Raw genomic sequence first — 15,627 nt, 5'->3', positions numbered from 1 at the left:
CTCTTTTCCTTTGCAATGACCTTATCAACTTCCTTATCAACATATATATATATACACACACATATATATATGTATGTATATATATGTATATATATAAAAATAAAATATATATAAAATATATATATATAAAATATATATATATATAAAATAGTTACAAATCATCCTCAGATTTTGTTTCAATTGACCAATATATGTAATCAGTTTTTACTTATTACAATGTTTAGCTTTTATATTGCTTCAAAAACCAAAGGAAATCAAACCTTCATAACTTTATTGCCTTGACCTATCATTCTGTAATTAAAACTATCACTCTGTAATTAAAACCTATAATCTTATAATTAATATAGTTAAATATATTACATATGAAATATATATATTATATATAAATATATATTATACATGTATTTCAAATAAACATCTTTAAGAATTGAAATGAACAATATCAGTTATGAATGGAGGGGGAAAGTCAGTTTCTAATATAACGTTAAAAAGCATTTCCTGAGACCATTTTAATTCACTGACTAGATATAATAATAACGTGTTAATATATTACATTAATAAACCACCCGGCATTTCTTATGAGGCATGGAAGATCTGATTTTATTAAGATTTGCACATTTCTATATAATTTACCCTGGCTCTCTTTACCTGTATGGGTAGAACCACAAGAGCAACACAGATCATGGCAACGACAAAAAGCTTGGAGGACCATGTTTCAGGGGTGACATCCCCAAAACCCACAGTAGAAAATGTCACAATGCAGAAGTAAAGGGAGTCAAAGAGATTCAGCTTCTTTCCTATTCGTTCCAGATGTTGGATTCCACAAATGCTAAAGAAATAAATGTGCATTAAATTTAAAACTTTCAAATTGGACTCATTATTTCTCAATATTCTTTTGAAAGTCAAAGCACATTTTATAAAGCCATGCAGTAAGTTGGAACCTTAAAATATATTTTTCCTCAGGAAAATATATTTTTTAAATTTTTTTAACCAACATTAACCAAATGTAGCATTATTTTGATCAATAACCAAAAATTGTAGTCAAAATATCACAGAGTATACTTGAGTATCAGCATGTAAAAGGAATAGACTGAATTTCATGGATGACTTACACAAACATTTTGAATGCATGCCAGGAAACATAGAGATAGAAATTGCTACATTTATTCCCTGTCAAAAGAGTCATAGTTGTTCCTCCCCCCCCCCCCCAGGAAGCCATCTTATTGTATAATGTGTGTGTGTTTCCTATATATATGTGAAAGGTTTGAGGAGTTAACAATTGCCAAGTCATTTTCCAGAGATCAACCACCTGTACAAGGCTACTAAATGGTATAAAAATAAGAGAGCTAGAAATTGTTACAAGATGTCCCCAAAGTAGAATTGTTAATATAGTACTAAAAATAGCACTACTACTGGCAAAGGAAAAAAGAAAAAAAGAAGAATCAAGAAAAAGAAAAAAAAAAAAACAAAGGAAAGGTGAGACTTGGAGGGAGATAGGAGATTTGTACATAAATCGGTACATAACGGCATACGATTCAGCAAGAACAAAAAAACAGGTATCGATGCATGTTATAATACGAATAAACCATAAAAACATGCTGAGTGAGAGAAGACAGATGTAGAAAACTACAGACTATCTGATACTATTTTTACAGAATGTCTAGAAAAAAGACAAAAAGCAGACTAGTGGCTGCCTGGGGCTGGTGGTGGGAATAGGGTGATAGAAAATGTTCTAAAACCGGAATGTGGTGATGATTGCAGAACTCTGTAAATGCATTTAAAATGATTGATATTTACACTTAAAACGAGTGCACTGTATGGTATATAAATTATTCCTCTACAAAGCTATCCAAAAAAAAAAATCAGTGTTTACTCCTGGTTACTCATTCCAACTCTATGCACAAAAAGCAGACAGCTCAATTTTGATGACCACGAAGAGGTAATATTCAATGTTTAAATTTGAGAAATTCCTTTTCTATCCTTTTAAGATAGTCTTCCTATTTGTCAGGATGCCTGGGTGGCTCAGTGGGTTAAGCCTCTGCCTTCGGCTCAGGTCATGATCTCGGGGTCCTGGGATCGAGTCCATCAGGCTCCTTGCCTGCCTCTCTCCCTGCTTCTGTTCTCTCTTTCTCTGACAAATAAATAAATAAAGTAAATAAATAAAATCTTTTTAAAAATTTTAAAAATAAAATAAAAAATTAAAAAAATTTAAGATAGTTTTCCTATTTGTCTAGGTTACATATCAAAAATATTAAATTATCTCAGTTTTTTGTTTTTTGTTTTTATTTGTTTTTTAAGGCAGAATTTCAGCCAGTGGGTAGGTAGATGGGTAAGTACACAGGAAGATAAACTAAGGGACAGAAGAGAACTAGTAAGGTACTTGTCATTTTATGGCTGAGGCAGAGACTGTTTTTGTTTGTTTGTCTTTTTCTTTTCCTTTTCCTTTTAGTCTTTCTTTCTTTTTTTTTTTTTTTTTTTTTTTCTCTTTATTACCTCCAGGTTTCCAAAATGGTTCAGCAAAATTGCCCTTGTTCGATGCTTTGGAATTTTGAGCTGCCAGGTCATATGAGTTGGTTCATGTCAGTTTATTTGCTCTGCTAACCCTATGCAATATAATAGCCAAACTAATTATAAGACTATTAAGATGGAGCCTTACTATAACCAAATAGAACAACAGTTTGGCAACAAATATTTCTTCGAAATAGGTTTTCTTATTTTATTAAAAAAATAGGTATTTGAGAATGTAAACAATTTATGCTTAACTTTTACACTTCAGTAGAAAATAAGAGGATAAATTCCATAGTTTTAAGGATTCAAATGTTAAAGGCTTACTATATTTTGCATAACTATATATTAAGTCAGTACCTATTCACAGATAAAATGTCCATTTCATAATTTAGATAAACATTATCTTCATATAAACTAGTATAAAAGTCTCCTGCTCTGTTTCCTTGTCTTCAGTTTGTTCTTTTTTTAATATACCCTATTAATAATGCCCATAGTCACTTGCCACATAGTCATTTGTTCTTTAAACAAAGCTTAGATGGTGGCTTAGTGGGTTAAGGATCCAACTCTTGATTTTGGCTCAGGTCATGAACTCAGGGTTGTGAGATAAAGCTCTGTCTTGGTGCTTAAGATTCTCTGTCTCCCTCTCCCACTATCCCTATCCTCCCCCGCGGGTGTGTGTACTCTGTCTTGCTAAAAATAATAATAATAATAATAAAGTAATTAACTTTAAAAAGCTTCGGTATATCAATCACAAGTTTAAAAAAGGCACTGGATTCTTACAGTTTCAGACCACTCTCTAATTTGTGGTGTGACAGATTATTATAATAGCTGCCAGTAAATCAAGCCTTCCTATGCTCATGACTGTTTGCAACAGGATATTGCTGTACTTCCCATCATAAGTCAAGCAGAGAAAGACAACTATCATATGATCTCCCTGATATGAGGAAGTGGTGATGCAACATGGGGGCTTAAGTGGGTAGAAGAAGAATCAATGAAACAAGATGGGATTGGGAGGGAGACAAACCATAAGTGACTCTTAATCTTACAAAACAAACTGAGGGTTGCTGGGGGAAGGGGGTTTGGGAGAAGGGGGTGGGATTATGGACATTGGGGAGGGTATGTGCTTTGGTGAGTGCTGTGAAGTGTGTAAACCTGGTGATTCACAGACCTGTACCCCTGGGGATAAAAATATATGTTTATAAAAAATAAAAAATTTTTAAAAAAGGGAAATCTAGTTCTTCATGCCCTTGCATTCGAACAGCATAATAATTTATTTTGACCAACAGAATATTGTAGAAATGATGGTGTGTGGATTGCAGAGTATGAACTTACAAGACTCTAATGTTTTTGTTCTTGCTGTCTTAGAAGTCTGAGATTACCATGCTGTAAAAAAAGTCTGATATAATCTACTGAAAGAGGAGAGGCTTGTGGGAAAAAAAAAAAAAAAAGTCCCAAATGACAGCCAGCATAAACTGCCAGACATGAGAGTCGGCCATCTTGGATACTCCAATCCAGCCATCAGATGACTAAAGCCAAGAATAACTGCAAATAAGACCAGCAGAAAAACTATCCTGGTTATCAACCACAGATCTGTGAGAAGCAACAAATTATGCTGTTTTAAGCCACTACCTTTTAGTTGACTTGCTATATGGCAATAGCTACGTGGTAAATAGAGAATTAATTAGACTCCAGCATCTGGATCTAATCTGGTTTTTCTCAAATTTTGCTCTCCCTTTATCTTCCCTTCACTTACTATTTGGATGGTTTACCTATCATAGCATATTTCCTTACCCTTGATATCAACTTTTGCCCGATCTATTTCCTACAACTGAAGTCTCTCTCCACAATACCAACTGTAATTCAAATTTTTTGAACCCTAGCTCAAAAATGATTTCCCTCATAAAAACTTTACCAAATCTCAAGTTCAAGGAATTCCTAGAAGTTCCCTGCTGAGTTCCTAGAGCACATATGAGTTCATGTCTCCTATAGGTTAACTTTTACAATGATACTATTTTTAGGGTTTAGTATGTACTTACCCTATTGATACTATTTACACCTACATTTTTATTTCCTAGAGCATTAGCATAAAGTGCTTAGTAGTCACTCATTAACTAACTGCTAAAAGAATTTTTAAAAACACCTGCTTAAACCATATTCAAATAATGTATGCAAACAAACTCCAGAAAGCAGTTCATTCACGTGTTCCTGTTTTTTTATTACTGCATAGCAAACTCCCCAAAACTCAGTGGCTTAAAACCATAACAATTTATCATTTGACATGATTCCGTGCGGTAGCTGGGAAGTTTCTCTGGTTTTATTGGGCTCACTCACATGGCTGCAGTGAGCTGGAAGTCTGGCTAGAATGAAAAGTCCAAGATGGCCTAACCCCGGTGCCAAATGACCAGTCTTCATTGTTGTCTCTGTTTCTTGCTTGGTTATTACTCCATGTGACCACTCATCCTCCAGTAGATTCAATCTGCTTCTTTATTGTCTCAGGTCATTGATAGCAACTGAAAGTCTTCTTCAGACCAAGCTTTATCTACCCCATTCTATTTACCAAAGCAAGTCACTAGATCAGCCCAGTTTGGAGGGGTGGCTATGGAAATAGACTCTATCTCCTGATGAGAGGAGTTACAAAATTTTGTGATCATGTTTTTCGATCCACTAAACTGTATAAGTGAGAAAACTTACTGCAACCTGTATATATCTTAATAAATATTACTGAATAAATCATGTTATAGTCCAAGATATTTACTTGCCTTGAAGTAACTGTAGTTAAATTCATGCTTGCAATCATTTTTTTATAATCTCTATGTAAAATGTCATTTTACTTGACCTAGAAAAGTCATGTGAACTTTTCACATATTTATCAATATCACACTTAAGATTCAAGACTTGATATAACTTAATACTAAATCAATATGAAAATGAAGACACACCAGCTGTTAACACGTGCAGTATTATTATACCAAACAAAATTTATATTTTTAAGGACTAATAAAGGTAAATACACTGAATTACTTTTGGAGTTTTTCTCTGATTTTGAATAGGGCTGTCAGCCAGTTTCATTTAGGTCTCATTTAATGGCCACTGCTTATGTTTGTGGATAATAATGTCATTATATTTAAAAAATACTGATGTTAATATATCTTCTAGGGCAATAGATATTTTTGTAATAAATAAATGAACTTAGTTCCTTCTTCCCAAGAAAAAACAGGACAAAGACTCTTTAAATATCTACCCCAAGAAAAGAGTAATCTTTTTCAGTTATAGATCAATTCTTATTTCTTCTGTATTCATAACTCTAAATGTCCTTTTATTATATTCAGAATAAAATCCAAAAGCCCCTGGGGCTTCTTGGATGTCATCTTCTAAGACCATCCCTTCCTTCACTGCCCTTTAGCCACACCAGCCTCACTGCTATCCCTGAAATCTTCCAAGTGTCACTCAAATCTTCTTTCAACTTTCTGTCTTTATCTCTAATATTTCCAATGTCCACAAAGAATCCTAAACTTCCTCTCTAAATGTTTCAAATCAAACGGTGGCATATACAGCTTTTTTGTTGATCAGGTCACAGTCCTAAAGTCTTCCTTGACTTCTCTTTCTTTCACAACTCACATGCAAATGCTTAGCAAATTCCACCGTTTGTAGCTTCAAAACATAACGAGAATTCACTATCACTACTCAGCACTGCTACTGCAATGATCCTTGCCATCATGTTCTCTGCCCTGAACTGCAGTAAACACTCCATCCTTCTCCCAGCAGCCTACTGCCCTCATGCCAGAGTTGTCCTATGAAAACACAGGTCAGGTCGTACTATTTCTCTACTTGAAACTCTAAGAGGGGTCTTACTATTTCCTTAATTATTACTTACTATTTACTTAAAACTCTAAGAGGGCTCCCTCTTTCACTTCACTAAAAGCTAACGTTCTTTCGCTTGCCAATAGCATACTACCCAATCTGACCCTCCCCTACTATGCCTTTCAGACTAATTTTCTACTCTTCTCTGTGGTTCACTCTGCCCCAGTTACACTGGCATTCTTGCTTTCTGACCAACATGAGAGCCTTGTTCCTTGTCATGGAACATTCTCTGGCTAGAACCCTATTGCCCCATATTTTGTCATCATTAACTCCTCACATCTTCCAAGTCTTTATTCTTGTATTGACCGACATATATACTTCTAATCTTCCTTATCCTGATTAATTTAAAAAAAGCTTTTAGTCATGTGTTGGTTTTCATGTCCATTGTCTATTACCCTCTATATGAATGGAGGTCTATTAGGACAGAGAGTCACATGCTTCCTTCCTCCATATTGCCTGAGCACCCAAGCACAGAATAATGTTCATAGATCTCTACTGCCATATTTAAATCACCAAGCCATTTACTGTGTTTAGATATAAACTAAATACAATTCATTAATTTTAAAAAAGCACCCAAAATGTTTATCTGACCACTGCCTTAACTGTGCAATCTAATATAAGTAAGTGGCATTATTAAATACTTCTTTAGGGCGACAGGGGAGGCAGGGGCAGTCAAGGAACGCAGACACAATATTCCATAAGTCTATTGGCTATCCAAGCACCTTTTAATCAATATCCCTTGAAATATTCAAGTACTATAAATAAGTAAATTGAGTTTTACTTTCCCTAGTAATTAGTATTTATAACTCCAGCATTTATTTCAGTTAGTACTACTTAAATAATATGATAAATGAACGATTTGGAAATTGGAAATGCATTGACTAATTTATTGAAACTCATTCTGCTTGTGTAATATATAAATATATTGTGAACTAAAAATTTGCCTCTTTATAAAATCAAATTGAATATTCAGATATAAAACTTGTATTTACTCAGTCCCATTACATTCTAAATTCGCTATGTCACTAATGTATGTTAAAATTATCTGAGTTATTGAATTAAGTTTGTTACATTTAACTATTTACTAATCAAAAACTTTTTATCTTCAATCCCATTCAGGACACTGTAAGTGAATATTGCAGACTTTAATACTATACTCAGTCAATCAGGTTAGTTATAGAACTGTCATAATATGAAAGTGTCCAGCTTATGTTTTATAAAAGAAACTTACCACTCTCAATATTAGAGATAGATCTACCAACAATAACTCTACAACCTGGACTCCATTGTCACTTTCACATGAACTTCTGCAACTACTTCCCTTTTGCTCTCTTATATTTATGTAAAGACTTATGTTACTTGAAGGGCAGAAATAGTTTAGAAGGGAATTTTGCAGAAATTTGCACTAGCTTAACAAATTCTAAAGATAGAATATTTACACTATTTAAGAAAAAAAAGGTTTTCAAATCTCATTGAATCATAAAAATTAGATTTAAGAAGTATTTTGAAAATTGCTTATTCCATGTTGTTAATTTTGTAAAAGCAAGAAAGTTTAGTAAAATGGCAGAGACTGGACTATTCTGATCATATTATATGGCTATAGCATCATTTCCTCATCCCAGTCATGGAGTACCTACATGCAACATGTAGAGAATGTAAGGAGTTGTCTGCAACTTATTACATACTATTTTGGTTATAGCAACACATCTAGCAATGTTTTGAAGCTAAAAAAATAGAAAAATGTGTATAATTTTAGATTGTTCATATGTGCTATCTTTCCAAACAATTCAGCTTCTTTTATGAAAGAATGGAAAAGTATTATCTTAAGTGACAACTATACTTCAGTTAAAAAAAGTGTATCTTCAGGGATGCCTGGGTGGTTCAGTTGGTTAAGCGTCTGCCTTTGACTCAGGTCATGATCTCAGGGTTCTGGGATTGAGCCCCACATTGGCTCCCTGCTCAGTGGGGAGTTTGTTTCTCCCTCTCCCTCTGCACCTCGCCCCTCCAGCTTGTGCACACACACTCTCTCTCTCAAATGAATAAATAAAATCTTAAAAAAGAATGTAAATTCAGGATAGGTTAGATGCACAGCTTATTGTTACTTTATTATATAATTCTTAAGACTAGACAGTTTTAACATTGAAATAGTCTTGATTTGCATTATGCATAAACATTAATAATTCACTTATAAGTTAGCTATTTTTCATAGAACTGTGAATGCTACAACATGCTGTATAAGGATTTGAAACTGTTCAGTGATTATAATCCATTTTAATATAGATTATTATCTTATTTCATTCACAGATGTCTTTGGAGCCCTTATTGAACAAAAACTGCCTCTTCTCCCTGATCATAATTGATGAATTTCAGTTAATTATTATTTTGAGTCCATACCCAGAAGTGATTTCAATGATGGGTACAGATTTTCTGATAAACTTAATCCAAGAATGTGCTCAAATAGACCACACTCTTAATCAAAATATTCTATTTTGCCTTATCATAAGAGATATATCTTTTCAGTCACAGGCTATTTAAATTATATCCTGAGTTGAAAATAGTGGAAAAATTTAATAAAGTAGTATTTAAAAATTAATAATTATAGCTGGTAGATATTAGTAAATACTCTGATCTTTTAATTTTATAGTTAATAAAATTTAATGTTTTGTGACTGGGCAATAATATCAAAAGGAAGAAAGTTTTGCTTAAAATGCTTGATTTTAGTAAATATCCAATTGCAACAAAATTTATCTATCGATTTATTTATTTATTTATCGGGGGGGGGGTACAAGCATGGTGAAGAGCAGAGGGAGAGGGACAAGTTGACTCCATTTTGAGTGTGGAGCCTGACACAGGGCTCGATCCATGAGCCTGCGATCATGATCTGAGCTGAAACCAAGAACAGGATGCTTAACCAACTCAGCCCTTTAGGCACCCTTAATATTAACAAAGCTTTTGTTTATTATCCTGTATTGTCTGCCTAAATATCTGAAATTATTTACTCCAATATAAGATAGAAAAAATAAACCAGTATCACATCAATTTCTATTTATATTTTTGTTTAGTTAATTTGCATAAAAGTTAATCAGATTCATTTATAGTGGTTGACTAGAAATGCAAAGTTGCATAATAATATAATTATCTTATAATTTCCTTATTATAAAAATACCTACAAATAGTAAATAAGAAAAATCTGATTTATATAAAACCAATAGGTATTATAAAACTTAAATGTTTTATAATGTATAATGGGTACCTTAATATCATAAAAGTAGGTCATGTTTATTCCTATACATTTATTGATGGTTTACTAGCATTAAGCACTATACAGTATTACAGAGATGCAGATATGAATACAACACTGTAGTCTACATAAAAGAGCTTCTAAAATCTAAAGTGAATGATTTTGACCAGAACTTTATACTACTACTACTAGTCATACCATAAATTAATAATCAAACATTTAATTTGTAACTTGACTAAGGCTAAGTTAGATAAATTACTTAAGCTTTTTAAACTTTATCCTTCATCAACTGGAAAATAAATGCAATATTAACTTCTTCATACGGTGATTATGAGAACAAAATGAATTAATAATGCTCAGTGAAATGCCTGACACATAATGATGTTCAATGAATTCAGTAATTTTGTTATTTAAATTTCAGCCCCAGCATAAAAGAAATAAAAGCACAAAAGTAAGTCAAATGTAAGAATGCACTATCTACACAAAATTGATATAAAGTCTTTGTTTTGCACTTTACAGAATAATTACTGTACTATTAACAATACATCCAGGGACTATAGAGAAAGAGGGTGAGGATGACAAAGTAGTGGGTCTGTTCCTCTTTGATTTGGTACAAAAGTTATTAGCATCAAAAAATCATCCATGAATTAATGAGAGTAGCTATAATCTTGTCCAATATTTTCTCAATCTTGCAACTTTCAAGTGCTTTGGAAGTGGCAATATGGGCAGATTAGGAGGACTTCAAAAAGAAAAGTTAGGCAATTTGCAAGGTAAACTCATAATCTTTAACTACGTACAAAGAACACCGTCATGCTGATATTAGCTGACCTTTGGAGGGGTCACTATTACCATTTATGGAAACTGACAATTAATTCTTGGTAATGTAGTCAGGGAAAAAAAATAGGATTAAGCTACTATTTTGAGAACAAAATGTCAGTAACAGGTTAGTGACATGTTTTAAAAAGGACTACTTAGCCCTGAGATTGCTTTTTGTTGATTATGTAAAAGGCTGCATATATGTACGTAATATATGTATATATTTATATAATTTACTGACCTGGGTAATTACTAAGTATATCATCATATGGTAATATTCACTATTTAAATGTTAAAATACTATTATTTTGGGGGGGAGGAATACTAAAAAAAAATTCTTTTTCTATTATTTTACACATACACTCATATTTACTATTATTTAACTAGATATATAATTTTATATAACTTGTGGGTTTTCTGCTTTATGAAGATTAAATACACCTATTTTGAAATTATGTATTTTGTGAAGCAGAAAATTCTTGCCATGCATGTGTTTGTTTTACATAATTATGGTTGACACTCACAATAGTCCACTTAAACTGGACTTTCAAAACTATTTCAGAGAGTCACCTTTCCCTTATAGTGTATTTTAGTTTTATGAATACCCATTTGTGGTGATGTCTGTTTTAAAAATCACCGTTAAAGAATAAAAATCCTTTAGGAATTTTATGGTATGGCACTTCAGCAAGATTTTCTAAATCGGAGTGGACAAGCACTTTAACTATACAGACTTTAGGATAAAATATGTCCTTAAATACCTACTCAGAATTTTATCACAAAAGATATATAAATATAGAAAAATGCCTTTAGGAATTAAATATCATCTAGCACTTCCAGAGAAAATAAGGATAAGAGATTGACTGTATGACTAGAGCTGTGTGAAACAAATGTAGACTTGGGGAATAATAAGTTATTAGTATTATTCTACTCCTATCCATTGTTATGGTAAATAATATTTAGTAAGTGCCCTTTGTTTGTTAAGTATTTTATTTTGTATTGCTTTAGTTTTTACTATAAACTTTTGGATTTAGTCTGGCAATTTACTACTATAGGATTTTTATATCCAATTCTTCAAAGTGACCTTGTTCTATGGTTCTGTACCTCAATATATGTTCCTTGAAACACCAATCTACCACTGTTTATGGTTAGCCAGTTAGCTAACCGGTCTGTGTTGCATGGTTGTATATCTCAGGATTATGAAGTCTCTGTTGCCATCTTTCTAAAGAACAATGTATCATTAAACCTGTATTTATCAGGGAAAAATGGCAACTCTGGGTTAAACATTTATTTATTTAGCGAAAGACTTTTCAAATTATTTTAATGAGTTAATGTTTATTGTGGATCTCTGAGAATGGAATAATTTTCAAAGGATTAACCAAACAAATCTGCCAAAATTATTAGTCTTAATACAGTATCTCAAAGGACTAGGAGTTTATGAACTAAATGAAAACATTAGCTTATAGTCTGTGCTTAGCCGGAGTTTTTCAGAATCACAGTCTGGCTTAATCATTAAACAACTGGGGTAACTCTTATCTTTGCCCATGCCCTGAATTACACCGCCTTGGATTAACTGTTTATTGAAAGAATTTAACAGTGAAACTGTTAGGCCCTGAAGTTTTTTTCTATTTTTGTTTTCTTTAGTGGAAATCAAAACATATAATTTTAAAAGTGCTTCATTCCTACCTTAATCTCCATTTAATATTGATTATAAATCTTAAATATGCATTTGGAATGACCTCCCGTTTCTTCCATAGATCCACAAGAATTAGTAAACCTCAATCATCATTCTTTGGTCTTTAATGAATTCCTATAAACCTAAACATTAAACATATCTGGCAAAGTTTATAAATACAGGCCCACAGCAGTCATATTGAGTAATGGATAAGCAGAGAGAAAAAGCTTTCTCTCTCTGCTGACAAACTAAGAGAAGAGGACAAATTTTTTCATAAGCACTGTGACTATTTGAAATGTGGATCACCAAATTGAGCATGCCATATGGAAAGGAGAACTCCAAATTGTATCTCATTAAAAAGAATTTAAAATTCTACTTTTTTTCTTAACTAGAATACTGTTAAATCTCGCTAAGGATAATTTTAGTTAAAGAAACTATTCAAACACTTATGTAAAACCACATTAATAAAAAAAAAAGGATTGGGCTCGATTTTGCCATAAGTACATAGAGCCATGATATACACCATATGAAACATTAAATGTATAATTACCCTTAGAAATAAAAAAAAACAATATAAAGTATTAATTTCTTGAAGTTTCACTTTACTAAGGAGTCCTCCACTAGGAAAAGCTACCATCCTAATTTATGCATTTAAAATGTGCTTTTCCTGACTTATCTAGTAAAAGAAGGATCATCAGGGTATGAGATAGAAATTAAATAAGGCTACACCAACCATAAGTGAGTGGCAAGTCTTCTTTCTTTTATTAAACACTTCAATTAAAGGGATCCCACAGTGTCCTTTTATCGTTCTTATTCAATATATTTCTTTTAACAAAATTACATAAAATTGTAGTTTATATGTTTCCTCTCTTTTCATAATTAGTGATTTAAACAAAATAAAAGCATCTGCTGAGCAGTCTTGGTAAATTACTCATAGACTCATCGGCCTACGGGCCATTACTATGATAATACATGCAGATGGAAGCAGAACTTTTTGTTCATATTAGGAAAGATGGAACTATAATCAACTATAATCATGTAACGTTCTCTGCTGTGTTCCTCAGGTTATATGCTGCACTGAGGATGAATTCCTAGTCATCCATAATTTTTTTGTAAGACATGTGTACTGGGTCTCAGTAAAAATGTATCTTCTACTGTGAATTGTGAAGGAAGTAGAGAAAGGAAGACGGCAGGCAGTGGGATCCAAGAGATGAGTAAAACAAATTAAACTAGGTGAAAATAGAGAGACAAAATCATTGTAGTAAAAAATAATAACATGGTATAGTCAAGAATCAAGTAAAATCATGATCCTATTCTTATAACTCACATTTTAGGAGGCTCTAATTTTAAGAAACAAAACCCTTACATGGGAAAAATGGAAACCTGTACCACCAGGAGAAAGTTATTATATTTTCATATTTTTAAACAAAATAATATAGATAAGACAGTAAATAAAGACAATGTGGTACTTAATCACCTTACATTTCTGTTAACAGGTAAAGTATGTTTTATTTGCTACTTCTTGCTTCCTTGAAAACTTGGGATTTTTCTCCCCTGAATCTCCAATAAAGTGCCTGTAATTTCATTTTTGCTCATTTGTAAATCATATGCATTTGATAAAGTTTTACATTTATTTGTTCATCTATATATTGAGTGTTACTAAATAGTAGGCACAGAATTAGGTACTGTGGTATGGAAATGATATGGAGAAGTTGGCATGACTGCTTCCTTGATGGCAATTAGAGTCCAGTGAAAGAGACAGAAAATGACTAATATAAATATACATAAATTTACACCCCACACCCTCAACTGGCTATGTTTTCCTATAATTGTGTTGACCTATTCAGGTGGATCGGACTTCAAGGACAAAATGACGTTTACAGTAGCACACACACACACACACACACACACACACAAAAGATGAGTCATATTTTACTCTGGAGAGAAAAAAAGTAGAGCATTCTAAGAGCAGTAGGACTGCTGAGCAGAGGAAAATTAAGAATGTGAGATGAAAATGAAAAGATGGAGAGATGGGCACCTGGGTGGCTCAGTGGGTTAAAGCCTCCACCTTTAGCTCAGCTCATGATCCTAGGGTCCTGGGATCGAGTCCCATATCAGGCTCTCTGCTCAGCAGGGAGCCTGCTTCCCCCTCTCTCTCTGTCTGCCTCTGCCTACTTGTGATCCCTCTCTGTTAAATAAATAAATAAAATCTTAAAAAAAAAAAAAAAAGAAAAGATGGGGACAGTCTTGATCATACAGGAAATTTAGGAAATATTAAGAATTTTTGTGTTCATCCCAAGACACATGGAAATTTTTAACAAGAATTAGCAAGTGGTAACACAATTATATTTACATTTCACAAAGGTCAGTCTGGTTGCCATGAGATGAATAGTTTGGAATGGAACCAGAGTGGACCTAGGTAAACCAGCCACACAGCAGTCATTATAAAAAGGTTACAATAGTTTAGATGAGTGAGGTGATGTCTGAAAGGAACAAAAATTGGTAGATTTGCAGGATATTTAGGAGGTAAAATCTGTGGGATTTGCTGATTGTGTATTTTTTCACAGAACAGGAGACATTAAGAATGACTTCATTCTTTGCAATTACCCCCAAGGAATGGATGGTAGTTACTATTTCAGAGATGTAGACAATATGAGATAAAAATAGCATAACTCTCCCTTTGGACATACATACGTTGAGGAATCTAAGAGATTATGTCACAGAAAGAGTTCAATATAAAAATTTTATTTAAAAACCTTAAAAACTGGCCATAGAAAATTTGTCTGCTCACAATTATCAGATTCTTTACGGTGAACATTTCTATAACCTCTGATCTAAGGAGGAAAAGTGGAGGCAACAGACTCTACTCCCCAATAGACTTGTGACCAAACATACACAGAAAGCAGTATGTTATAAAGCAAATTCTGCCAAATAAAACGCCTATTCATTCTTGTTCAGTAAGAGCAAAGAGGTTCCTGTTCTTTCCACAAATAACAACAAACACACTGAAAGAAAGATTCATTCTTAAAGAAAAAAAAAAAGTGAAAATACACTAAGGGTAGGTTTAGCTAATGGGCTGGCGAAATCAGACAACAGAATTTTCTATTAAGTAAGAACAGAGTTGATAGGGTCTCAAGACCCTTGTCACCACTCCGTGAAAGGTTAAGCTTGATTATTCTTTTTTTTTTAATAAATATTTTATTTATTTATTTGACAGAGATCACAAGTAGGCAGAGAAGCAGGCAGAGGGATGAGGAAGCAGGCTCCCTGCTGAGCAGAGAGCCCCATGTGGGGCTCAATCCCAGGATCCCATGACCCGAGCTGAAGGCAGAGGCTTAACCCACTGAGCCATCCAGGCGCCCCTAAACTTGATTATTCTTATAACCCAATTGTGCAAGACCAGATAGAACCAAACAATACTTTCTGGCCACCTGCACAACTTGAAATATATTTTTAATTTCACTTTTGTTAATTTGTAAGGATTCTGACACAAAAATTGATGCTTGAAACTGATGATAGCCTGAGAGTG

General features: G+C 33.2%; 1 protein-coding gene across 6 annotated transcripts in view; it reads right to left on the bottom strand.

Annotated features, from left to right (window-relative positions):
• KCNT2 (potassium sodium-activated channel subfamily T member 2) overlaps positions 1–15,627 on the bottom strand; it is a 344,584-nt gene that overhangs the window by 183,903 nt on the left and 145,054 nt on the right. For all 6 annotated transcript variants that reach the window (XM_082703085.1, XM_082703087.1, XM_082703086.1 and 3 more), the window contains exon 9: positions 649–829. In XM_082703085.1, the coding sequence (XP_082559211.1) occupies positions 649–829 (181 nt within the window). The remainder of the gene's footprint in view (positions 1–648; positions 830–15,627) is intronic.

Source organism: Mustela nivalis (assembly GCF_964662115.1).
Source record: "Mustela nivalis genome assembly, chromosome: 16".
In the NCBI taxonomy this organism is placed as follows: domain Eukaryota; kingdom Metazoa; phylum Chordata; class Mammalia; order Carnivora; family Mustelidae; genus Mustela; species Mustela nivalis.
This window is presented reverse-complemented; position numbering and strand designations above follow the sequence as displayed.